This window comes from Podarcis erhardii (genome assembly GCF_964252035.2).
Source record: "Podarcis erhardii genome assembly, chromosome: 3".
Classification (NCBI taxonomy): Eukaryota; Metazoa; Chordata; class Lepidosauria; order Squamata; family Lacertidae; genus Podarcis; species Podarcis erhardii.
The window spans coordinates 83,157,768-83,184,836 of record NC_138507.1 but is presented as its reverse complement, the minus strand read 5'-3'; the positions used below and the strand labels follow the sequence as shown (position 1 = coordinate 83,184,836).

The window sequence follows — 27,069 nt, the reverse complement described above, 5'->3', positions numbered from 1 at the left end:
GAAAGGATACCTGACTATGACCTTTTTAAATGGAGCTTCAAAGAAAATCAATGGGCTGGATCCTGAAAATAACAAGAGGAAACGGGCCAAAATCAGGATGAGACGCATTGTGCAAGTACAACACAACTATCAAAATACAGGACAGACACCACCAATTAATATAAGATTAGCAGCAAAAATTCTGTATACAAAATAGTGAGGAGAAAAAAGAGAAGTCTCTAATTGCAGATACTGGTACCTCATACTATGTGAATTTGCAACCTTAAGCAAAGTCACCTCCATCTTTTAGGTGAAAAGGGATGATCTTTTTTGGGATTTATAAGAAGCTGCATCTATGATTTTCTCAGATACTAAATAAAACCTTAAACTAAAAGCATACACAAATTTAGCAAGATAATTTAGGGGGGGAATCCCTACTAGTGCTAATTATAATGACAATTATAACTATATCAATACATGTCTATTTTTGTTCTACTGACACAGATAGGTAGCCGTGTTGGTCTGCCATAGTCAAAACAAAACAAATTCCTTCCAGTAGCACCTTAAAGACCAACTAAGTCAGTTCTTGGTATGAGCTTTCGTGTGCATGCACACTTCTTCAGATACACGGTTTAATTGCTTTAAACAGTCCATTGTTTATTGTTTCCTCTGCTAATACTGTGTCATTATTGTTTTCTGGTCCTTGAGCTAGTGATTTGACTTTTTAAAAAACAATGCAACACTCTACATCCAGTAATCAGCTGCTTTCAAACCAGCTTTGCTGGCAAACAGCCATTGACCTCTGTAACATGTCATAAATTTAGATAGATATGCTTAATATGCAATGGACAGGGCTTCAGTATTATTTTCTGCACCAAAATCACCGTACACAATGGAGCCACACTGAGGAGGGGGGTGGGAAATGCACCCTGAATTAATTTTCGTTACTTCAGGAGGGTATATGAAAACTTACCAGATGGTTTGTGCCCAGGTATACCACATCTATAAATAAACGGAAAGTCAATACAGTAGATCTTGGAAAGCGCAGGTTAAAATCTGTCACAAACACTGTTGCTAAGCACGCAAGCTGCTACCCTCTCAACTGGCTGCTATTTCCGGCTGTCATGAAATATCCTGTGCATGGAGGCAATTTGATCTGGAGGTGGCGAAGATATGCATCGCTGTGGTGAGATTAGCATCCCACAGGAAAAGTCATAACTTCCTGCTCAGACAGAGATAACGTGAAATCTTCTCAGCTGCAAAATGAATCTGAGATTAGGAGAAGTCCATAAAGATAGGATACCCTTGATAAAAAGAATTTCCTTCTGCCTACCCTCAGACTATATTTCTTACTTTACTTCTACCCAGAGTATACATTGGAGCTGCTGTGATGTGGCTACGTTTGATAAAGGAGGAAAGATTGAACCGGCATAGGTGTTCCTAGGAACAGGGTAACTTTCTGTTCTAGTATTAGACACACCAGCAGATAACTTGTGTATTGGGTCACATTCTTGACATTTCAGGAAACTGAAGGCTGCAGCAAGTTGCACAATCCTGAAGTGAATGGTTTTTTACAGCCAGTTTTTTAGCACATACATCTAAGCTATTGCTCTCTCCTGTCTGCAGTTTTAAGGATCCTTTGTAATGGCTGAGACACTTGAAAACTTGGTGAGACTTCTATTTTGTTCTTCTTGCGAAAGTCCCACCTTTGAGAGGAGTTAGTATGTTATGCACCGTAAGCAAAAGAAGTGCAGTGGGCAGACACTGTGCTGCAATACATAAATCAAATAACAACAGGACAACAGTGTCTTTTAAAAAATGTTCATTAATATACTGCAGCATATAAAATGTTATACTATGACCAAACATTTAACATGTGGACTAAAAAGCACAATAGCAGCAAGATATCCATATTCAACTACATTCATTTAAATAATTAAAATACTGAGCACAATATTAATGGGACAATAAGTTGAAACAAATCAATCAGGAAGATTTCCCATGCAAGGCTGACTGTGGTCTTTCACATATCCTATTCATTTCTGTGGGGCTTGTGGAGAATAACTTCCTGATAAATTGTAATCTCATTAAGCGAGCCAACCAGTAATGGAAAAATGATACCCTACCTCTTTTTACTTCTGTAGAGTGCTGAAAAATTGATGAGAATTGGTAAACAGTAACACTAAACACAACAATACTTCTTTTTAACTCTTACATAAAAAAAAGTTCAGTGCTAGTTCCCATATCACTATTCTAGAGTCTCCAATGAAGAACTTCAGTCAAATTTTGCAGTGCAGGTTCAGCTTTTGAGCCATCTTACACATTTAATGCAATAACCTATTGCAGTTATTATTCAAGTTCTGTTTGATGTAATAGGTTGTTATTTACACTAAAGTTTCTTGTTCTTCTACAGACTCTGATTGTTGTGGAGGATAATTACATGCCGTGTGTTTGTAAAAAATACTGTTTAAAAAGCCAAAACAATGCATGTGGATAAAACTGTACAGCATTTGTTCTCTGCTCAAATACATCACACGATTGAACAAAAATAATGGATGAATTCTACATACTCTGGAGGACTCACTCCAGGATTAAAAAGTCCAAGCAGGCAATGAAAATAGTAAATACATGCGAACACAGGGCCAAACTGAAAGGCTTTGAACAACCTTTGTCACAGGAATTAGCCTGGCTGCCTTTCACCAAACACAGCTCTCTTCATGTAGGGCACAAAACTGCAAAAGAATAAAGATATGCATATAGGTATTTTTGGACTGGCTCATCCCAAAACAGTGTCAGATATGAGCTAATAAAACTAGAATGCTGAGATCTCTATTCTAAAAGCGTTACCAAATTCACAGGAAGCAATTGCTATGCATAATGAATATGGACCTCATTCCCCATCACACAAACAAAACAAATCCATAAAGGAACACACACTACCATCAACTAATTACTTACAGAAATGAGTTAAATAGAAGGTCATGTCTTGGGTGACACAGAATAATTTTTTTAAAAAGTAATTTTACTGGATATCTAGCAGATCTCTGAGATCCTCCATGCAGCAACAATGAAAGAACAACTCGGATGCCAAGTGTACTCTCTCCACTGACAGATTACAGCGGGAGTCAAGACATGTCCTTTACATATTCCTCATTCCTGCTTCAGAGCTAAAAGACACAAACCTCAGAGCAATCCAGCTTTCAAACCAATGCTAGCACAACACAAAAGCAAATGAAGAAGTAAGGTTTAAGGTTATCAAAAGAGGAAAAAGTACATATTTCTTCAGTATCATGAACATTTTGTGCTAATCTGAAAACAGTTTTTTATTAAGAAAATCTTTACCCTGCAGGTAATAAACTATAAAAGTAGTGTTAAAATCCCATTTTAATTCAAAAGGTTGGAAACAAAAACCCAAAGCTCAAAACCACACCATATATATATATTTTCTCTTTGATAGCACACAAACGTTCTCGTGTGTCAAGTTCTTTTCCACCCTTAAGTCAACCTAATGAGATTCTTGGTCGAATCTGCAACAGATACTCAACCAGGAAGGTGAACAATTTCTCCCTCTTGCAAATGTTCAACACATTTTACACAAAGCTTGACATGGGAGAAGAGGGGTGTAACCCTTTCCCTTCCCAACCCTGTTGCATGCCAGAGCTTTAAGCAATTTTCTTTGCTGTTCCTCTGCTGCTGCTTTTTGCCATTGGTTTTCATTCCACTGCCTACTAATTTAGGTTCAGGAACCTTTACGCCAGCAAGGGGTTAAAAGTACTTTTTGTATTCCATTTGATTAGCCTTAAGCATTGCATCAGGTGAAAAGTTTCTCTCTTCAAAATTCTGCTTTATTGGCAGCACCAGACTGCATAGGCAATTGGTTTAAGAGGGTATAAAAAGTTTCATTTCAGATGCTTGCAACAGGAGTTACTACTAGATATGAGAACTGTGTTTATATAGGTCTTTAGGTTATATTTTGTGCCTTACTAATGTGGGACATTGCTGGTTTGAAAGAAATATATTTGGTTAGGGTATTGTTTGGTTTGTTAGACATATTTGTTAGACCTCCCTGCCAATTTAGATACAGTGACTGAACTGGAGGCCCCTCGACTGACTTCAGGTCCAGTGTTGGACCATTTCGATCGGATACTCCCTACTGATGTGGATAGATTCCTCCAAGTTGGTAGGCCCACCACCTGCCTCCTTGATCCGTGCCCGTCTTGGCTGATTAGGGAGTGTCCAGATGTTGCGCGGACCCCCCCCCCCGTTTGAAATTATCAATTTGTCCCTTGACACAGGGACATTCCCAGGGGAACTGAAGGAAGCAGTAGTGTGTCCACTCTTAAAGAAAACTTCATTAGATCCCTTAGACCTATCCAATTACCGTCCAGTTTCAAATCTTCCATACCTGGGTAAGGTAATTGAGAGAGCAGTTGCTGAACAGCTTGGTAGGTTTCTGGAGGAAACATCGGCATTAGATCCATTTCAGTCCGGTTTCCGTCTTGGTTTTGGGACGGAGACGGCTCTGGTTGCCCTAACAGATCTCCGTAGACAACTGGATCGAGGCGGGTCAGGACTGCTGATCCTTTTAGATTTGTCCGTTAAGAGTTTGGGTGTAATCCTTGATGCCTCCCTTTCCATGGAGGCGCAAGTTACAGCAACAGCCAAGGCAACATTTTTCCACCTTCGCCGCATCAAGCAGTTGGTCTCTTACCTTTCCCGCCCCGACCTGGCCACAGTGATCCATGCGACGGTCATTTCCAGGCTTGACTACTGTAATTCGCTCTACGCGGGGCTGCCCTTGAAGCTGTCCCAGAAACTCCAGCGGGTACAGAATGCTGCAGCGAGGCTCCTCACGGGGTCTCTGCCATGGGAGCATATTCACCCAGTGCTTTTCAAGCTGCACTGGCTCCCGGTGGAGTACAGGGTCAGATTTAAGGTGCTGCTTTTGACCTTTAAAGCCCTTCACGGCCTAGGACCCTCGTACCTACGGGACTGCCTCTCCTGGTATGCCCCACGGAGAGCCTCAAGGTCCATAAATAACAACACCCTAGTGGTACCAGGCCCTAAGGAAGTTAGATTGGCTTCAACCAGAGCCAGGGCCTTTTCAACTCTGGCTCCGGCCTGGTGGAACGCTCTGCCTCATGAGACCAGGGCCCTGCAGGATCTGATTTCTTTCCGCAGGGCCTGTAAGACAGAGTTGTTCCGCCTGGCCTTTGGCTTGGAGCCAATTTGATTCCCTCCCTCCCTCTCTTTCTTTTTTCTTTTCCTTCTCCTCCTGCGATGAAGCTACATTTTAATATTTTAATGTTCCATTATTTTAATGTTGTATTTTATTTTTGTTTTTAAGTTGTAATCATTCATCTTGTTTTTATTATTGCTTGTAAGCCGCTCTGAGCCCGGCCTTGGCTGGGGAGGGCGGGGTATAAATAAATAAATATTATTATTATTTATTTAATTATTTATTTAATTATTATTATTATTATTATTATTATTATTATTATTATTATTATATTTGTACTGATATGTCACTCCAAGTAAAAAATCACAAGTAAAAGAAATATGATAATTGTTTCTAAAAAGTGTATGAGGACATATTTTTAAACATTTTATATTTTTTATCCCCTATCCTATTTATGCTGTTTGCATATCTGCAGTGGCCAATGAATTTTCCAAAGCCTACAATAAAGTTCATTTCTAGCACTCACACCTTGAATTCCAACAGGCACAAATGCAAATCCTATACTCTTACTGCTACATCGAACTGACACAAAAGTATTTTGCAGCAGTATTGCACCAGGTATGTGAACAGCATTACATTGTTGTACTTGCTTTTTTTCGACAAGTCAAATGATAAAGACAAAATGGATTTTCTAAAAACCACCTTAATGGATTGTTGTTTTTTATTCAGCTGCAAGTTAGCACCCTAACCTTTGAAATCCTTTTCTAAAAAATCCTCGTACTACGGAAAGATTTCTTTACAGTCGACTCATAACTTGCACGCATTTAACTTGTGTGATTGCCGCTTTATGAGCTTGGTGGCCAGCCCCACACACCATCACACAAATTAAACACACACAAGGTGGAGAGTTTAAAATACCAATTTGAAACAGGTAGAACAGAACACTGCTTTTCTGTCAGCTTCTATAAGAATACCAGTTAAACAGTTAATGAGGAATATGTAATAATTCTCTAGAACCTTCTCAAACATTGCATGGGTCTCATTAAGACATGAGCAACATAGCTTTTAGTGCTGGCATATTTCACGAGAGCAGCTTTTCCATGTGGCAAGTTGTTTACAACCCCTATAAAATACTGGTGTGAGGAAACGTTGCCCTTTGAACCATTTCCAAAACACAGACAAATGACTTTTAAGTCTCTGCACCCAATGTTTAATCTCCACATCCCAGAGCTCTCCCCCTCTATGTGTCTTCACCTACTCCACTCGTGAAGCCAGCAGAGTGTTTTGATTTATTTACTATTTCAAATTCACAACTCGCACCCTTCCTCTCCAAAGGGACCCCAGGGCAGCTCACAATAATTATATTACATAAAACAATTTTTAAAAACACTGTAACATACTGCAGACAGCAGTTAAAACTAGTAGTGAAATGGCTTTATAAAATTATTGGCCAAAAGCCTGAATGGATAAAAGCCTTGAAATGTAGAAATATTTCATACTCTACAAATTAACATATTTTTTTTAAAAAGATGCATGACTAGCTCACCCTTCAAAATGTAGTCTGTTAATAAGCTTGGCACTTTCTCACTGTCTTCTTTCATGGCATGAAGAACTGTAAAATGTGGAGAAGATGATCAGTGGAAGAAGCACCAACTTAGTCAATATAAACATGGCATTTAGTTAGAGCAGTGCTTCCGAAACCCTTTTCACACAAACTACTGGAAAATTGCAGAGGGTCTTGGCGGACCATTTAATGATTTTTCTGCCTGTTGTAGCACTTGCAATGCACTGTGCTAGATAAGGTGTGATTTTAACTGTATTTTTACAGGCACGTAGTCGACTACCTAAAAGAAGTGCACTGACAACTGTTTAGAAACCCCTCATTAGAGCAACTGTTATTCACCACCCTACTTTATCCAAGTCAACCATGGATAAGAACATTAAACAACCATAGATTTAATCAAATGTATGTCTCCCCAACAAAGTGGACTGTTCTATTAATCTGTAATAATAGGGTTCATTTTCCATGATAGCACTACTTGCCTGGGCACCCCACAAATGTCCCCCAAGTTCTCATGGTACAAGGGCAGGGGTGCCCAGTTGCAGTATTGGAAGCTGGAGTCCTAAGCAAGTGGTAGATAGCTCACTTCATGGCTGCTTTGTCCTCAATGCACCCAAATAATTATTTCTTAAGTGCATTCAAAGCAACCCCTGCCCACAACAGGTCTAGAAACCAACAGATGCTGGTAATTTGGTAAACTGGCCACTTGTTCTAACCTGCCAAGTGGCAAGGATAATTTTTCTATTTCCCTTTCGGATCAATATATGTGAATCAATGTTCAATGCCGTATCTGGATTTTCTGCTGGAGAGGGAGAGATGAGAATCTACCCTAGAAGAAAAGCTATCTAAATCGAACTTTATGGATATGGGACATGTTTTGTCCTTACTGAAATATAAAATTCAATGTGTTGAGATCAAACACAACCTTTTGTCAGTTTCTAGAAGCCTCAGTTGAAAAACAAACAGATTAATATCTGTAATTAATCCTTTAGTGCCTTCATAAAAGAATAAGAAGGATTTATATGTGGTGCCAAAAAGATGGTTCCTAAGATCCTTCTACAAAAGTTGCCATTATCCACTTTGGTTGCTCGAACCACCACTTACTTTTTAAGAAAGAACTCTTGGAATGTAAAAGACATTCATGCCTATGGAACACTGAACCCACTGCAAATGCAATAAGAACTTGGGTAGGCAAGTGCCTCCAATTTCCAAGAAAGCAAGCTGCAATTGGGAAGCTGCTCAAAGAGTCAGAAGCATTTGTGTGGTGTGACGAATGCAAAAATGTGTTAAAAATCTGGAAGATTAAAAAAAACCTTGGTTAAGACATAAGCCTTTGAAGGTATTTTTTAATGAATTAAATTTTTTTAAACATAATATAGCATTCTGAACCTAAGCACAGTTACTCTGTTAAATCATTCGATACAATCTATTCAGACTGTCCAATAATGGCAAAAAGCCTGCTGTTTACAGTATCTGGACTATTTATAAATAGGGACACCGATTCTTTGATAATGCAAATTGCCGCTAATGAATTTCCAAAAAGGTGGCTTTCTTAAATTCTATACAAAAATGTACAGGGAACAAAAATTTATCTTGCAGGAAGTTTACAACTCAAGTGTTGGCATCAACCAGCCTCACTGATTTCTTTTTTTAAAACCAATCATTTTATAATTAAAAGCTCACTAGACAGAGGAGTCAAATAATGGGCAACTTTTATGAAGAACACATCCCAACCTCCTTAATATTTAAGAGTAAATATGTAGAATTATACTTGATTGTAGCACATTTACTGTTTCGTTCTGAAATATTTGTATATCAACAGCTGAGAGTCTAGTGCTCTAAATAAATGTTTTGAGGCCTGCCACACAATGTTAGCAGGCAGAGTCAGGAAGTCTGTTACTGAGTCAAGAATCAAGTTGCAGCTAGTCAGTGGAAAACAATACCATTAACTCTTTAGATAGTGCTTCCGCTGAACTGTTTATAAATGGAGAAAGGGATAGTTCTTCATTAATATGGCTGTGACTCTTGCCAAGTACTTGATACGGAAAAACAACCTGGAAAAGAAATGTTTCAGGAAAATTGGACAACTATTTGCTTGGAAGTTACTGCTACCCTACCTTGGGATGTAGACAGCGAACCTGAAGAAATTTGGCTAATCTTATTATGTACCTGAACTTCCTGGCTGATTAAAGCTAAACAGTAGAAGTTAGTTCTACCAATTTCAGAACATTAATGCATATCTGAGCTGGGGAATAACACTGATTTCACCAAAAGATGCAGGAAGGATACAACCTTTTAAATAAGTCTTCATTTGATCTCTGTGCCACGGGGCAGTTAGTGGCCTCTCTGGGTAACATGAACAAGCATATGGCTGCTGATCAACTCCAAGCATTTTTTAGTTATTTCAGAGTCTAGAACATAAAATGCTTGCTTGGCCTTCTAATGCAATTTTCCTCCAATGATACACAGGGAGATGTGCAACCCCACTGACTCTTCCGGACACCTGAGAAAATAATCTAGAATTTGACTTTTCAAAGAAGTCACTGCTATATACTTACTTTTTGTTAATGTTTGGAGATCTTCAACTGATGGAGGTCCACTTTTCTTCTCATAAGGAATAACTGTTGTCAGGTACTGCCAAATGAATGCAAGGATTACTAAATAGCATCAGTGATTCTGGGCACAACTTCCAGTTTACAGTCATACGATAAATATATCTCATTATGTACAAACCAGATCTGTTAAATTCTATCTAAACACACTGAAGCCAATTCAAATATATTCTAGAAAGCAACAAAATGATGTGTGTTAATACAGTGTGTCAAAATTGATCTTAAATTCCAGAATACTGTTTACAAGGTAGCATCCAAGGGTCTCTATTCCCTCACTGATGGAAAGAATCCGTTTGCAGAATAAGGACAGAAACCATTTCTGGTGATTCCGCAAAGCAGATTTGATGCAGACAAAATGCTGCAAATTGTTTCGTTCTCTCATTCTTCTGATGGATTCCTTATGCCAATGGACACTGTTGGATATGACACATTGTAGTTAGCCAAACTCTTCCTTTTAGAGATTTTCTGCACTTTAAGGAAGTTATAATGGGATAGTACACACATTTTATTTTTGCATTTGATAACCTGGACAACCAAATGTAAACCCACAGATCTTTTAAATGCCAGTCATATATTTGTTCAGGAATAGTCTGCTCTATCTTTCCATCATGGATATACTATATGTAAGTGTGTGTGTGTGTGTGTGTGTGTGTGTTGGGAGGTGACTCCATGGAATGACTTCCTGCATGAATTGTGAAATGAGTCAGTGTAACCAACTGACCAGCATTTGGACCAAGGAACACACCCAAATATATTTGGATGAGTGAAATCGCATTCTAGCAGGCCCAGCTCCCCCAGCTGCTGCCAGGAAAGGTTGTGTGCTGGCTTCCCCTATGCACTTGCATGCAGGCTTACTCAGTGGCAGTGGCAACGTAACAGTCCAGGGAGCTGAGCTGCCCAACTGTACTGAACAACCCTTATTTGGTTTCACTTTGTGGACATAGCCCATTTTGCTTGGAAAGGCATCTCTGAAGCTAGATATTCTTTTCTACTGCAACTGCTTTGTGCTGCTGAAGAAGCAAGCTGCTTTCAATCAGCATTCTGTCTCTAGTTCTTCAGCATTTTTCCTTGGGTGGCATGTTTTATTATTGCCACACAGAAGTGTGTAGTAGTAATAATAGTAATGGAAAAGAGTAGCAGTAGTAGTAATGTTTTATGGCAGACAGCCGCCCACGACTCAAGTCTTTCCAATTATGTATTTCAACTTTAAACACAGTTGTTCCCAATACATGAGCTTACATTATCCACATCTGAATTTAGTTCAAATTGGTTTGAATAAATATACAGATTTCAGAAAACTGAATGTGTTTCTTTTGAAGCTTTTACTGGCAATATTTTTTTGCTCCATAATTTCAAATTTGGCATTCATTGGGGTTTCATTGGGGACTCTCAAACCCCAAACTAAACTCTTGGGGATTTCTGAAATAAAGAAGCCCTCCTTGCCAATAGGTCACAAGGCGATATGCAGAGCTGTAACCATGCAAATAACATTTTAAAACTCTTTCAACCATTGAAACCAATTGACTTGTTAACCTATGGCAACATACGCAGAGTATTCCCCCAATGATAAGAACATAATAAATAGCATAACCCTATACAAGTTTATTAACAGAATCACAGCACGAGGGTTATCTAGCCCAACCCCTGCAATGCAGGACTCTTTTGCCCAATGTGGGCCTTGAACCCACCACCCTGAGATTAAGAGTCTCATGCTCTACTGACTGAGCTATATGAAAGTCGTGCTATGTTCAACCACTTATTCCCCCGTAAGTGTGTTCAGGACTGCAGCCTAAATGACTGAGAAGCTGCTGCCTGAGGCAGAATACCTTAGTCTGAAAAGAAGTATTATGCATTTTAAAATTCCAGAAAAAGAAATATGCATGTTAGCATCTCTGTATTTGGGATAGAGCTATCAAACTAGTAAAATACTTATTTTGCAAACTACAGAGGTGGTGTCAAATTAATGTACATAGTACACATACTTTACAATGAGCTTCTAAAACAATGTTGAAGGTTCTGACAGCAAACAATATTGGAGACCCCAAACTGTGCTCAGCAAATGTCACACAGCCCCTCTTTTCAAAACTCTGCCCACACCAAAAGTTGATACAAACTTTGCTCCAGTTCAGAGACTGATAAGTAGTACATGGGCTTTTGCAGCCACAGAGTTCTCTGCCAAAAAGTTGGGCATTTATTTCAACAGAAGGGCTTAATTTGCCAGCACCAAGTTGAACACAGATCTAGGCATCTGCAGCAGCTCTGTGTGCAAACGGATTGTATTCGTCTAGTAAAAGGACTACCATGGAAGCACTGGCAGGGACTGCTTGGGATGGGCGCCACTGGGGACACTGACAACATACACAGCAGTCCAAAAGACCCCAGCTCATTCATTTTAGCTCCATGCCCTTCTTCTGGACTTAGATTGCAAACCACTCTAACCAACTGAGCTATCCAGGCTGACCCAATAGAATTATAGTTGGAAGGGACTCCGAGGGCCATTCAGCTCAGCATCACACTGCTCTTCTACCTTCCATATTCTTTAGGGACCTGGGATTTAAAGAGTTCTCAACCCTAATGTTCCCAGCCTCTCTTCAGGACTCTCCAAGATGAGGGCTGGTCAAAATTAGATTTTACCCTCTCCAAATCCTATTGTCACTACTCACGCCAATGTTTATGCTAAGTGGTGCTAACTGCAAAGAGAAGCTGTCCAATGATTTTAATCTTGTTAAAAAGATAACCACAGACTATGAAATGCATACACAGGAAGTTACCTTGTCTTATACCATCTGTCTCAGAATTGTTTTTGTTACCTTTATTTAGAGCCTGTACAAATATAGAAGTACATGTTCTATCTGAGATTTTTAAAATGAGTGTGTGTTTAGCAAAAAAATAAAATAAATAAAAAATAAATTGTGTGTTTTGTCTTTTAAACAATTTGATCCTCATGAAAATTTGCATAGCAGCACTAGCTGTGGGTCTGATCTGAAACAAATATGCCTGATCATAAAAGCCAACCAAAATCACATACACACCTAGTACTTACAGGTCATTTGTGTCAATACTATAAAGTGGCAGTTTTTGATCACTACTCTATATACACACTTCTTCAATAGAACCACATAATTGTAGTTAGAAGGTACCCCCTAGGGTCATCTAGTCCACCCCCTGATTATTGTAAGGTTGAATAGACATACCTTTTCAATACTATAATACAGTCTAGCAATTTGACATTGGGATATAAAACATAATAATAATAATAATAAATTGTTTGAAGAAAAAAAGTATTGAACTATTTATGGTGTTTAATATCCCTTTGGATTGTGGATTACACATATATTTGCTGAAAATGAAATAAAAAATTGTCCAAGGAAACAAGTGATGTTTTAGAATCCATAATAAAGAGGCTTTAAACATATTGGAAGTTGCTAGACTTATTTACTATATACTATTTTCGTGCATTTCTTTCTTCTTGTGCTGAAGTATTTAAGCTGACATGACCTTCTACTGCTGATTTCTTATGCATGCAGTTCATTCCAAGTATGTATTATGCTGATGCCTATATTTTATTTTCAGAGGTTAAATGAACCCTAGAGGGAAATTGTTCATTTGCTGCAATTTTTCTGTGCATATCAAGGCTTGTCTGCTCTTTAACTACCGAGGAAAGAAAACCTTTGCAAACAAATCGTAGCTTTGAAGGCAGAGAAGACGCGAGTAAGCATGCTAATATCCCCTCCCCCTCCGGTGATCACTTGTAGTCTGAAAATGCTACCGCTGCCAGCTTTTTAAGGCCTTGATTTATATAAAGACAGAAAGGATAGCACAAGGAAAAAAACAAAGCGTCAAGAGGATAGCCCAGCACCTGTTTTTCTCCACCCGAGTTTCCAAACGTTTGACGGAAGCCATTCTGAATAACATTTGAGATCCCTTCCATGCTGAACCGCTATAGGAAGCAAGAACATGGCAGGAGGGAAAAGGGAAGGGAGAACAGAAAAATTTAAAAGCTATTAGTTAGGATTTACTAAAGATGCAAGCAAGGTAAATGACAGAGACAAGCTGTTAGGAATGAATAAATGCAACTGCAGTTTAAGCGGAGAAAAACTTACTTTTTCAATATTTAGTTCTTTAGCAAAAGAAAACTATAGAATTTAGAAATAGGTATCACTTTGATACCAAAGTGTTTTCTACATGAATTATGTGAGATGCTAAATGTCATAAAACAGACTTGTTTGCAGCCACAGCCTAAATCTTCAGACACCTGATGTTTGCCCACCTGTCAAACTAACCTGTGGACGGTTCACTCTGGCTGGATCCAGTTCCTCACCCTTGCTATAGTAGCTAGCCTTTCACTTTATTCACACCAACCATTAAATTAATATGCAACATGTAGAATAAAGAAGAACACTTAAAACCTAAGATATTAAAAAACTTATACTTAGTTGTCCCAATGGGCATGTCATGTGTAAAAACAAGTCCCACTGGTAAGTCACCTTCTTGACTGGATCCATTGCATTTAAAAGGGTGCTGTGTGTATAGCACATGTGAATGTACATGGGGAGATTGGCACTGGGTAAGGTCTGCATGTGTATCCCCTAACATGGTTTGATGCCAGTGGCAGTCTCGTGTTTGTATTCTACCTTTCTCTGTTCTGACCTCCCCACTGACACCAAAAGGTAATTAATGATTGCAACGTGAATAAAGCCAAACATCTGCTTTGACTGCTTTGAATGCAAGGCGCTTTCTCATGCAGCCCAAAAATGTGCAGGTGCACAGGGACCATTGATTTTGGTTAACACATCAGCTTAGTTTCTATTTTACGACCCACAAGTGGGAAAACTCAGGCTTGGGGGCCAAATGCAGCCCTCCAGGTCTCTCTGTTTGGCACCTGGCACTTTCCCTAGGCCACACCACTCACTGGCCCTGCTTTGCACCCCATGTGTTTTTTGCCTGGCTGAAATGTGCACTTGAGCAGTGATAATACCTCCTGCTTGTCCTAATGGAGGATAGAGAGGGGTATGCAAATGTGATTAAAAACTAGCTTACTATACAAATATAACATTTATATTAATAGTTTCACCTCCAGCTCCACCCTCTAATGGAATGTGGCCCTCAGGCTGAAAAAGCCCCCCCCCCCCCCCGCATTCCAAACCCAATTGTTTCGTATACCAGATGTTTTTCATTTCGTACAGATTTTTAGTTCCAGCATCATTTGCAGAGACTGCAGCTGGAAATCCTTCCAATGCAAAGAGCACCCCTCTCAAAACTACTCTTGCCTCGGCTGAGAAGCAGAAAGAGGAGCTGCATACCAACAGACCTTTTTCCTACAAAGAGCAGCATAAAGAGGTTGCAAAAGGGAGGGTAGCATTTAGGGGCAGCTCCCGGCTGTCCTCCTGCATCTCCTCAAGCCCCTCTCAAAGATAAGCAGGCCACAAGGCCCTGCGCAATGCCAGAACCTCTCTCATCCTTTGTACCACTTGCGATTAGGGCCACTTTTTGAACTTAGATACCGTACTCAAGTAAAAAGACATGCAGATTGCATCACACGTACAGTGGTGCCTCGCAAGACGAAATTAATCCGTTCCGTGATTCTCTTCGTCTAGCGGTTTTTTCCTCTTGCGAAGCAAGCCCATTGACGGCTTAGCGGATTAGCGCTATTAGCGGTCTAGCGGCTTTTAGCGATCAGCTGAGAGGCGGCTTATCAGCAGAACAGCTGATAAGTGGCTTAGCGGCTTAGGAAAGGGGGGGAAAAGCGGAAAAAAACCCGCGGGAACTCGCAAGATTTTTTCGTCTTGCGAAGCAACCCCATAGAGAAATTTGTTTAGCGAAGCGCCTCCAAAACGGAAAACCCTTTCGTCTAGCGGGTTTTCCGCCTTGCGAGGCGTTCGTCTTGCGGGGCACCACTGTAAATGGTACACATGATACATGTGAACAAAGGCAGCGAAAAAGACTGTGCCTCGGACGCATCACTAGGGTTCAATTAGAAACTCCTTGATGCTCTAGCACATGATGTTTGAGCATCTGTATACCTCTCTCTAGAGCAGATTGACCTTTAAAATGACAGTCACTTACATGTTCCTATTCCTCCTAAACTTAACAAAGCTTATGACTAACCAATCTCCTGGCCAATGCAGAGTCTATTAATGCTGTTATTTATGCATTTACTATTAAAAGTGCTCTGTCCTTTTTATGGCAAGATTATTTATACATGAAGTCCTTCATAAATATCTTTCATTAAGGACTTACTCCCTAGCTTTTTTAAATTTTTTAATGAAGATATAATGCCTCAAGGCAAAGCTTACTAGACACTATAGCACAATCCTACTAAGCACAGATCTTACTAAAATCTGTGGCAGGATCTTTCTGGTCCCCCAAAGTCCCTGACATTAAGAGGATGCGCTGTATGTGGTATGTACTCCCGCATCTTTAAGTTGTAGTGTACCTGGAAAAGGGTTTTGAGGGGCCTCTACATGCTGATGACAACACTGGCAAAATAACGTGTGATCCCTGAGCAACTGGAGGAGGCAGAGGCTTGAGCAGGACATAGAAGACATACAGAATTGAGAAAAAAGAAGGCTAATGAAAGGAGATGGGGTATGTGGAAAACTTTATATGGCAAAGGGTATGTATGCTATTGCAATGACAGTTACTGAAATCTGTCCAACAGTTCTGCATCCTTGTGCACAACTTAACTTCTATTCCATTTCTGTAATCACTCTAATGAAAAATTACTACCAAGACCTCTGTACTTCGGATTTCTAGATTTTAGACTGAAAGGTTTCCATCATTTTCTGAATTTCCAGGGCAGTATCATTCCTCTTTACTCCTTACAAGTTGCTCAAGCAGGTAAAACAAAGCATGTACAGTACGCATTCCCTAGAACATAGTAAGTGCAGTGTTTAGCCATAAGGAGTACAACTTCTCAAAGTATTTGACTAAATTGTTGTACTATTGCAAGGATTAGCACTATGTTGAATAGAGCCCACTGTAAATGTATAACTGTTACAGTTTGATGAAGTCATAGTTGCCAATCAGAAGCTATGAGATTCCCCAATAATGGCAACCAGAAAGACAGGAGCTGTATATACTTTAAGAAGTAAGACGTAGATAGAAAGTGATCAACTAGAGTTAAAATTCTAATTTGGTTTATATCTACAGACACAAAGGACAATGTTCTTACTGTTCCAGGCATATGACTCCTCTCTTGCTTGCCATTCTGAGGACTGCCATTTTTCAGTTTCTTTTTCTTCTTTGCCATTTCCTTCTGTTCTCTTTGTTTGTTTTGTACTTCAATGAGGACAGAGATGAAGCTGTTCTTTACTTCCTTCTCAAATTCCAGCTCATCTCGTAGTGCCAACTGCTGCACTAGCTCCTCAGAGTAGTCCTTGATGGCGGTCTCAATCTCTTCTAACAGATCATTTAATTCTGTCACAGATAGATTTTTCACACCTGTTTTCCAAACAGAACAAAAAATTATGTTGCGTATAATAATGCATATCAAAAAGCAGCATAAATCCAATACTTTGCTCCTAACAAATGCACCCAAAGAGCAACAGCTGCCAAATCTATGAACTTATGATGAAACACTCTTCTGCAACTGCAACTCACTTCACATGTGATGGTGCATATCAGGGGTGGACAAGCTATCACCTTCCAAGTGTTCTTGGACTACTTGCATCATCCCTGACTATTGACCAGAAGAATTGAAATGCTATTTTCAAGAGGTGTCACCAGTTTTAAGGAAAAACGTGCACATCTGTCCTACTCAATAGTTGCTTATAGGAGGAGAAAGCCTCCTATCAGGATGGGGCAGAAAAACGTTTAGTTATCCTGGATAACTAAAATTCCTCAAGACTGTATTTCTCCAGAGAATTACAGACATGTGCATCAGTCTGCTTCCACTTCCACTTGGCCTTATCTGTGGACAACAATGACAGCAAAATAAGAGAAAGATAGGCAAACATAATAAATTGAAACATGGTAAATCAGGTGCTCATCATTCTATACTGGAAAATACTTGGCGGGGGGATATCACTTTTAGGTATATGAGGCAAACTTCTGTATGTTACACAAACCGGTATTTGGTTTAAAAAGTTTTCTTATAATATTTATTATATCCAGATGGAAATCAGGGCCACGCAGGCATTAGCCTTTACAGACAAAATCCTGTTATGTGAAGATGACATTGCAGTACACTGGAGCATAAAGGTCTTCAGAAGAATCCCAGCTCATTGCAAACTATTCCATAATCAGGCAAGTTCCAAAAAAAGCAAAAAGAATCCTGACAAAATGCAGGAAAGTGTTCTGGAAAATGTTTTATTTTGACAGATCAGAAACATATGACTTACCGTTCTGACCTCTTCTGACAAATCATGCAATCAAGGCATCTAATGAAAATCATGCCTAACTGTGTGTATAGAAGTGAAATGCTCTTTCAAACATTGAACAGTTTGTAAGAAGAGGAAATCAAATGCAAAATACAGCAGAAGGATTCCTTACGTTCTTCATAATTGTGGTTTGTACTAGATCTCTTAAGCGTTTGAATTTCCTGGGACAGTAAGGACAGGCGGTCTGACTGGGTTGGTGTTTCTTCATCATCTGGATCTGGAGATTCCTGCATCATTTCCTCTATTTCTTCAATCACCTTTCAAAGTAAACACACAAACACAGAGTTATGGAAAATCAAAGACACAACGTAACATTCAGGGCTGATTTTCAAAACTTAACAGTAACTTTCTAAGCATTTTCCTTCAATATAAAATATTGTCATATGGGGCAAATCTTCTCCTGATATTTCATTTGTGTCTTTTTATGAGAAGGAAGCATACCTATAAATCAAAACAAAATTACAATATGATAGCAAAGGCTGGACTTTGGGTTACATTCCTGCATTCCTATAGTTTGTCTCCAAGTGTATTTAGTATTTCTTCCATTAGAGAGATAAGAAGCTTAATAACAAGGTGCTGTTAACAAAGCTGCATGGGTGCTTTCCGTTCTTTACCTGCTCAGCTGTGAAGAGCGGTTCTTCATTGATGCAGGAAACTATAATAGAATGCATGTCTAGTTGCTCTCTCAACTCTTCATCATCTGATAAGTCAAGGTTCATGTTGTCATTAACCTAAATAACAAAAAGAAGAGTAAGAAAATTATTATTAAAAGCATCAAGACATTATGTGCCAAATCCCAACTATTGTTTTTGGATCCTAAATCCTTCCAAGAAATATGTAATCATTTTAAATCAAAGGCAATCCTAAACCCACTGACCCCAGAGCCCCACAACTCCATGGAACTTACTTTTCAGTAAACATGCATAGGATTGCACTGCTAAGCAGTGGAAACAAAACAACTAGGTCAGAACTTTTGCCCAAAATTAGAGGCAAAAATGCTTTTAGCTGTAACCAAAGAAGTCATTTTCTGATTTGGACATACACTAAATAAGGTATGGTTTATGTGCACGAGCACATACATGGTTCAGTATTTCAATACGTTGTAAGTCGCTTTAAGATTTTTCGGAAAAGCGATGAACAAATATAAACAAGCAGCCACTAACTTAAACAGAACTTACATAACATTGCACAAAAGTCTGCACACAACTGCAACTATAAGAGTGAAAGAAATGTTAAATATTATTACTTTAATTTATTACCCACTGTTCAGCCGCAATCACAAAAAATAGGGTGGGTGCTGAAAATATACAAGTGTCAAAAGGCCAAGGCAAAGAGGTAAATACGTCGACTCTCATTTCTAATAGAAATTTGGCAGATATATATTTTTAAGAAGCAGCCTCAAGATGGAAACAGAAAGCTGAGAATTTTATGTCAAAAGTTCCTTCATTTGACAAATGATGCAACAACATTGTGGTTATGTGCCACAGCAGCCAGCATTCAAGAGAAAGCTGTTCAGAAAGTATTGCAGTATTGTGTACTTACTCCCTTTTGAGAAAGATTCAGTGTTGGCAAATGCAGTGCTCTGGTGTGTGAAGACTTCCAGTCAACTGGCATTACATTACCATAATTATCTGTCAGAGCATTCCAAATCCTGAGAGGGGAAAATAAAATATATTTTAGCCTTCAAGCTATACAGCAACTACTATATTAAATCTGACAAATATCCTGAGCAACACTGTGGTTTTAAAAATGCATTAACCAGGTGAATCCCACACTGGTTCCAAAATAAAACATTTTGGAAATACATACATAACAATAAAAATGAATCTCTCAGCTAAGATGGGATGGCCCTAACCCATCCTTACTTGTGTGCAATAAGCTGTGGCCCAGATGGTAATACTCATTCCTACCCACCACCCTTAGGTAAATAAAAAGTTATATCCAGCCAGTTCAATGGGACCCAGATGGATTTCATGATGCACATTTGTAATGCCTATGTGTCCATGGAAGTATACTTGCTTCTGCATGTGGATTTCCCTTGCTGGGATGGAGTGAATACTTTTAAGGTAATAACATACAGGGGGGGGGGAGTATTTGATCCCCTGCTAAATTTGCCCATTTGCCCTCTGACGAAGAAATGACCAGTCCATAATTTTAATGATAGGTTTATTGTAGCTGTGAGAGACAGAAGAACAACAACAGCAAAACCCCCAGAAACCCAGAAGACAAAAGTCAGAGATTGATGTGCATTATAATGAATGAAATAAGTATTTGATCCCTTTGCAAAAGATGAATTAGTACTTGGTGGCAAAACCCTTGTTGGCAATTACAGATGTCAGATGTTTCTTGTAGGTGGCCACTAGGTTTGCACACATCTCAGGAGGTATTTTGTCCCACTCCTTTTTGCAGATCCTCTCCAAGTCCCGTCCATCGTCTCTTCGATGCAGTGAAGGTGTCCTGTCCCCTTAACACCCCCAAAGCATAATATATCCCCCTCCATGTTTGACGGTGGGGATGGTGTTCTTGGGGTCGTAGGCAGCATTCCTCCTCCTCAACACAGTGAGTTGAGCTGATGCCAAAGAGCTCGATTTTGGTCTTATCTGACCACAACACTTTCACCCAGTTCTCCTCTGGGTCATTCAGATGTGCATTGGCAAACTGCAGACGGGCCTGTAAATGTGCTGTCTTGAGCAAGGGGACATTGCAGATTCTGCAAGATATCAGTCCTTCACAGCATAGTGTGTTACCAACTGTTTTCATGGTGACTATGATCCCAGCTGCCCTGCGATCATTGACAAGTTCCCCCTGTGTAGTTCTGGGCTGCTCTGCTTCATCACCGTTCTCATGATCATTGCAGCTCCACAAGATGAGATCTCGCATGAAGCCCCAGACCAAGGGAGGTTGATAGTTATTTTGTGTTTCTTTCATTTGCGAATTATTGCACCAGCTGTTGTCACCTTCTCACCAAGCTGCTTGGCAATAGTCTTATAGCCCAGTCCAGCCTTGGGCAGGTCTACAATCCTGTCCCTGACATCCTTGGACAGCTCTTTGGTCTTGGTCATGGTGCCTACTTTGGAATCTACTAGATTGCTTCTGTTGACAGGTGACTTTTGTACAGGTGCTGCAACGAGCTGGGATTACAGGTAAGACGTCTCCCTTACAGCAGGTGCTTCTAATCTCAGCTCGTTACATACAGTGAAGATACCAGGTAGCCTGGCATCTGGCTGGTTGATAGGGGATCAAATACTTATTTCACTCATAATGCACATCAATCTCTGACTTTTGTCTTCTGGGTTTCTGGGGGTTTTGCTGTTGTTCTTCTGTCTCTCACAGCTACAATAAACCTACCATTAAAATTATGGACTGGTCATTTCTTTGTCAGAGGGCAAACGGGCAAATTTAGCAGGAGATCAAATACTTTCCCCCCTCACTGTAGATACATGAATAACAGCAGCAATTAGTTTTGCATGCGCAGAGGCAAGAATCTAACAATTGTCTTGCTCAGTTAGACTGTATCTAGTCCGGTACTCTTGTCTGTAACAGTGGTCAAATCATATTTCTCTGGGAAGCTCACCAGCAAGTCAGCAACACAAATAGCTGACATGTTTTTTTGTCTCCAGTAACTGGACTGTGTTCTCTGGGTTCACAGGGCTCTGAAGAATATTCCTCAAAGACTAATTACTTTTGGGGAAACCCAGAGAAAAAGTGTTTATAAACAGAGAATCTAATTGGAGCGGATTAACTGTACCGGAGAACAAATCAGAGCAGATGACAAACTTGTGCTTGCTAAGAAGCAAACAACATAAAAAGACAAAGTCAAAGTTCCACAGACTTTAAAGAGAAACCTCTAGTGAGCAAGAGGTTTTAAGAACACTGACAAGCGGGTTCTCAAATATTATGGTTTAGAAGCAACAAATCATGTCTGTGTATGGAAGCTTCCCATGCCTGAGGCTGCAATCTTTTGACCAGGAATAAGCCCCATTGAATGCAGCGAGTAAACATGCAGAGCCAACACGTCTTCTGGGTCTGGACGGTTTTGTAAAGGGCCTCTCCTTCAATAAATCAAAGGACAGTTTTCTGCGCACAGATAGTTCTCTTTCCACCAGACAGAGAAGTCCCCGCTCTAAACTGGAAGCCGGTTCTGGGGGACTAGAAAAAAATCTTGCCTGCGTGGCCGAGTCCTGACGTACTAAAGAAGCTTCATAGAATGGCCGAGTTGGAAGGGACCCCGCGGGTCATCTAGTCCAGCCCTTGGCACACGCAAGCTGGCACGATACTTACAGGAAACCGCTCTGAGCTTCCGAGCAACCCCCCCCCCCCCACGAGCAAAAGGCCGAGCTCGCCGAACGATGCCCAAGAAACCCTAGTGTTGCATTCCGACGTCTTCCTCAAGGGCCTCGGGGACCGCGCAGTGCTGGGGAATGCAGAGGGCGGCGCAGCTCCCTCCCGCCTCCTCGAGGGGGCGATTCTGCGCTCCCAGCAGCCCCTTCATCCCCAGCCGCCAGCTCTTCGCGGGGAAAAGCCTCTCAGGGCCGACGCTGCCCCGGGGCGTTAATATCTGCCCCCCCCCAAACTATGCCCCCCCCGTCCCGAAAAGGCCACACCGGCCTGGGGGGGCGGGCCCGTCACGCACCCCCCCCCCGGAAGGGTCCCCGGCCCGGCCACTCACTCGTCTTCGTGCAGCGCGCTCTGGTCGCTGAGAGGCCGCGGCGGGACCCGCGCTTCCCCTTCGGCGCAGCTCGGCGGCGCCTGGAAGCAGAGCGGCAGCTGGGCCGCCAGGTCGTTGCCTCCTCCGCCGCCGCCCCAAGAGCCGCCTTCCCGACACGCCGCCGGGGCCTCCGGGCAGCCGCTCTCCTCGGCCGGGGGCTGGAAGCCCGAGAAGTCCTGCCAGTCCCCGGCAGGGTCCCGTTGCGAGGCCGCCGCCGCCGCCATGGCCGACGACGCAGCGACTGAGAGGAGAGAGGCCGGCCGGGCCCGGCCTGCGCGTGCCCGCCGCCTCGCCTCCGCCCCGGCGCTCCGCAGCGCGCGCTCCCGGTTTGCCCGGGCGGAGGCGAGGCGCCCCGTTAAGGAGGGAGGCCGCCCATCGCTCGCACCGAAACCGAGATCTTGGCCTCTTGGTTTGGGAAGCTTCGCAACAGGCAGTTGGGGGACTCGGAAGCCAGCCCTGCATTGCTGAGCGGGGCTTTGCTCCCTAAGTTCATTTATCAACTCTCCTCTAGAATGTGCAGCCTCTTTGAATTTAAGAGCTAGCCAAGTACCGTAGTAAACCACACCTGTGCCCGGTGTGAACTGTATCCCGCCCCCATTGCTACCTATCACTACCTGCTTCAATTAGAACAACAGATTTTGAATTGGATTTAAACAAGAAGAGTTACATCAGGGGCCGCTGGTGGTAACATTTCGGGTGGGTTGGGCTGCAGTTTTTAGCCTGACATGTTTTCATAAGAAGTGAGCGTGCGGCACTTTTTAAGGAAAGGGTGCCATTGCACATGTGCAGTGTGCTGCTGTCTCCACACTTTCTCTAAAATAAGGGGGGGGGGGGGAGGAATTATTCCTGCGCATCTACCGACATCTTCCAGGCAAGAGCACTCAAGTATGATTTTCAAACAAGGTTGACTCCATAACTCTTATTTAGAAATTTAGTTGTTCCATGTAAGTTTTTTTAATGCATGTATTGATTTTACTGACCATTGCCAGAACTCTAAACATAGTACACACAACTTTTTAAAATGTGAGGAACACTTGCTTCCAATGGCATGCAGTTTTCATGCCTCTACAAATCAGTTTAACTTTTAATGATAAAAAATGCTTTCCCCATTCTTAGTTGTTTTTTTTAAGGATTCCAACCAACAGACCAAATAAAATAATTTCAACCAGGGCATAGCAGAACATAGTTGCAATGCACGGTTCAGTACTGAAAACTACATGGCTCATGTGCAGAGCATGACACTACGGTAATCATAACTGGCCTCTGTGTTAGGAAGAGTATTTCCAGATTTGAGGAAGGATGTAGAGTCAGTCACTGATATTTAAACAGGCATAGAGACCAAACTTTTTGTTTTAAAAGTTCACTGACAAACTCTCAAAAAAGCAACCTCTAAATAATAGTAACTGCATTTTCATGCATTCCTTAAACTAGGAGAGAGGCTTGTTGGAAGCAGATCTGCAAGCTCGGTGGATCAGGGGAATGCTGTAGACATAGCGCATCTTGATTTCAGTAAGGCTTTTAAGCATCACTTAAATCCTAAAATGAGTGGTGGGGATGAATTTCATGGATGTCCTCCAAAATGTTTGCACTTCCCCCCTTCCAAAAAAACAAACAAAAACATTTTGCTTCTCAGTGAGTGACTGTGAACATGTACAGAACACCTTTCCTATTGGATGGGAAGCATCTAAACATATATATATGAGCATAGAGTCCATGGGTAGCCAACTTTGTGCCTTCCAGGTTAATGGATAGGACCTTCCCTACCAAGCAGAGAGGCACTACTTCACACAACTGATTGAGGGTGTCATGGAAAAGCAGCAATTCATTAACTATTTAATTTATTTCTTTTTTAGTACCAAGGAGGGAGGAGAGGTGCTTGTGGGATTTTATGCCTCAGCTGTCATAATAACTTGATAGGGTTTGGGTAAGCACCTTTATATGCATAGTCATATGCAGTTCTGCTTCTTGACATATGCAGGTGTAGGAGTGAATGTGCAAGGCAGATAGATGTCTTCCTGCTGTAATGGGCTGGATGAGAGCCAATAACCTTAAGCTTAATCCATAGAAGACTAAGGCAATGGTAGCGAGTGGTTCCTGAGACTGAATGGAGTGGATTTTGTCTGGATTGGGTTACACTACCTCTGAAGGACTTCTGGAACCATTACTGTTGCTCACAGCTCAAGCCTTGCAGTGAGGTGCCTTCCACCATGCACCCTGCATGGACAAGCACAGTTTAACATCTGTTGTCTAGGCTCCGGTTAGATTACTCCAATGCATTATATGTGGGGCTGCCTTTGAAGAATGTTTGGAAACTGCAGCTGGTGCAGAATTCAGTGGCCAAATTGCTGACCAGGGAACGATGGTCCAAACATATAAAACCAATTATGGTATGACTGCTCTAGATACCAATTACCTTCTGGGCTCAATTCATAGTGCTGGTTTTGACCTAAAAAGCCTTATGTGGCTCAGAACCCCAATACCTCAAGGACTGCCTCTACCCTCATGAACCAACTTGGAGCCTGTGTTCCCTTTCCAAGACCCTTCCACAGGGTGTGGAAAGTGGTGACACGAGAACAGGCTTTTCAGTGGTGGGTCCCTGCTTGTGGAATGCCTTTAGGCACCAGTATGGACAGCTTTAATGCATTTTTTCATGAGCTAGTAAAAACGTTGGTTCTCAAACTCAATCTGTTCTGGAAATCTGCTCAACTTCCAAAACGTTCGAAAATCAAGGCCCGACTTCTGATTGGCTGATTGGTCCCAGAAACAATGCTGACAGCCAAAACAAACGTTTGGCTTCCGAAAAACATTCGCAAACTGGAACACTTATGTCTGGGTTTGTGGCATTTGGGAGCTGATTTGTTCATCAACTAAGCTGTTGGGGAACCATTTTTTGCCATTATATGTGTTTCTTTCAGATACTTAAGCCCAGTAACTCTGAAGTAGCACAATTTGAAGCAGTAGTTGGCTCCTGTTTCTACATGCTGTGGAACCATAACCAGGAGCTGATTCTGTGTGTACAGCAGGGGTAGAGAACCTGTTTCATTTTGAGGACCACAGTCCCTTATGAAGGGCCCATATCAGTGGTGGACAGAGGAATAAATGCAGATTTTACCTTGATATATGCCAAAGAATGAGCTGGCAGTAAATTATAGGGTTGGAGTTGGAGTTCAGAGTTGGAGAAAACTCTTTATCGGCAGAAACACAAACTGCAGAGACAAGGCCAAGTGTCTTGGCCAGCTGCTCCTCCCCAGTAGGGTCTTACTCCATGAATCAGTTGCTGAGACTCACCACAGCTGTCAATAAGTCCACTCCACTCCAGTGCTTTTTCCAAGAAAAAGTGCCTGTGTGTAGCCAATCTTCCACCCTTTTCATGCCTTTCCTGGTTCTGGGAGATTGAGGGTGTGGGGAGCTTGTTGCATCAGGAGGGGGGATATCTGTGACTTTTCAGCAGCCTGACTCATCTCTGCCTCGTTCTCACCTCCTTCAGCTTCTGCATCTGATTCTGGTCTTCTTTCTGCCAAACACTTAGCTCACTAAGCCCAGCGTCATCCCATCAGTGCTCCATGGTCTCCGAGTCTTCTTCCCTTGGTGGTTCTCCAGCTGGTTTCTCCCACCATTCTTCTGCATCCAACCAGTTCATGACAGTACAGCCCTCTAGTTTCTTTGCACTCTCACATCCCTCTTTGGCCTCCATCCAGACCCCAAGAAGCACCATCAGAGTTCAAGGAAACATTCCAGCCAGGTAAAAGCACTCAAAGAGGGTGCAAAGCAAGACCAGTAAGGGGCGTAGATTTGGAGGTGTTGTGACATAAGGAGAATTTCAGGGGCCAGGCAGAGAGGCATGGAGTGCTGCATTTGGCCCCTGGGTCCGAATGTCCCCGCATACAGTGACAACAGTGGCAGTTGGGTCCTCTTGGTTACATAAAGATACTTGCTGTCCCCCTGTGCCACCCCCTTCCCATTTTTGTACTAAAATGCTCTCAATCTCTTTAACAATTGCTGCAGTGCCTGGTCAAGTAAACATTTTTGTCATACATCAGTATTAGTGGCATATGAACAGAATGAAAAGTAATGATAGAAAGTTCTGCATATGTCACAGTTAAGGATTATGTTAACGATATGAATGCTTAAGTGTTGGTGAAATGTTTGGTACAATTCTTCAAAAATAAAGGGGAGAAATCTCCCTGAACATCCCAATATGGACTGAGCATGCTTAGTGGACACGAAATGCTGACTGTTGGAGGAAGGAAAACAGAAAACTGCAGTCAGTATATTGGAATATCCTAGCGGAGGGCATTGTTTGCTGGAATCATGAACAGGAACACTCTACACTGCAACACTGTGGCAGCAGGTTCCACTGTACACCTTTTTTGCCACAATGTAACTGGGAAACAAACACTAAAAGATGTTAAACATAACACAGAAAAAAATCAATTAGAAACTTATGAAAAGTTCATCAAGTTAATTTTTATTGTGCTGCCAAGAGCCAAATTACAAGAAACCGTCTTACATTTTAAAAAGTAAACAAGCAATCTGCCGAATTGCAGTGCACTCCAAGTGCCACATATGCATCTATTTTTTTTCCCAGAAAATTATCTGCATTTCTCTTACAAGAGCACAACAGGAACCAAAGTAAAAGAATGTAATGG

At 41.4% G+C, this 27,069-nt stretch overlaps 1 protein-coding gene across 3 annotated transcripts; it reads right to left on the bottom strand.

Annotated features, from left to right (window-relative positions):
- Positions 1–1,786: 1,786 nt before the first annotated feature.
- Positions 1,787–22,699, bottom strand: FEZ2 (fasciculation and elongation protein zeta 2). 3 transcript variants are annotated; one of them, XM_081857711.1, is made up of 10 exons: positions 22,382–22,699; positions 19,255–19,363; positions 18,327–18,443; positions 17,825–17,969; positions 16,506–16,774; positions 13,191–13,271; positions 9,278–9,353; positions 6,705–6,770; positions 3,162–3,190; positions 1,787–2,711 (listed from the first exon to the last, which is right to left on the bottom strand). In XM_081857711.1, the coding sequence occupies exons 1-9, from the start codon at positions 22,642–22,644 to the stop codon at positions 3,180–3,182; spliced, it is 1,137 nt and encodes a 378-aa protein (XP_081713837.1). In that variant the 5' UTR covers positions 22,645–22,699; the 3' UTR covers positions 1,787–2,711; positions 3,162–3,179. The 3 variants fall into 3 exon arrangements, with proteins under 3 accessions (XP_081713837.1, XP_081713836.1, XP_081713838.1); XM_081857710.1 differs by lacking the exon at positions 3,162–3,190 and having other exon boundaries at positions 22,382–22,697; XM_081857712.1 differs by lacking the exons at positions 3,162–3,190; positions 13,191–13,271 and having other exon boundaries at positions 22,382–22,697.
- Positions 22,700–27,069: the final 4,370 nt, after the last annotated feature.

Excerpts from the sequence above, each read along its gene's own strand:
- FEZ2 (XM_081857710.1), bottom strand. The coding sequence starts at position 22,644 with ATGGCGGCGGCGGCGGCCTCGCAACGGGACCCTGCCGGGGACTGGCAG. Across the intron at positions 18,444-19,254 it reads TGAATCTTTCTCAAAAGGGA|GTTAATGACAACATGAACCT; the intron begins GTAAGTACACAA and ends TTTGTTATTTAG. Across the intron at positions 13,272-16,505 it reads GGAGTCATATGCCTGGAACA|CGGTTCAGCATGGAAGGGAT; the intron begins GTAAGAACATTG and ends TGCTTCCTATAG.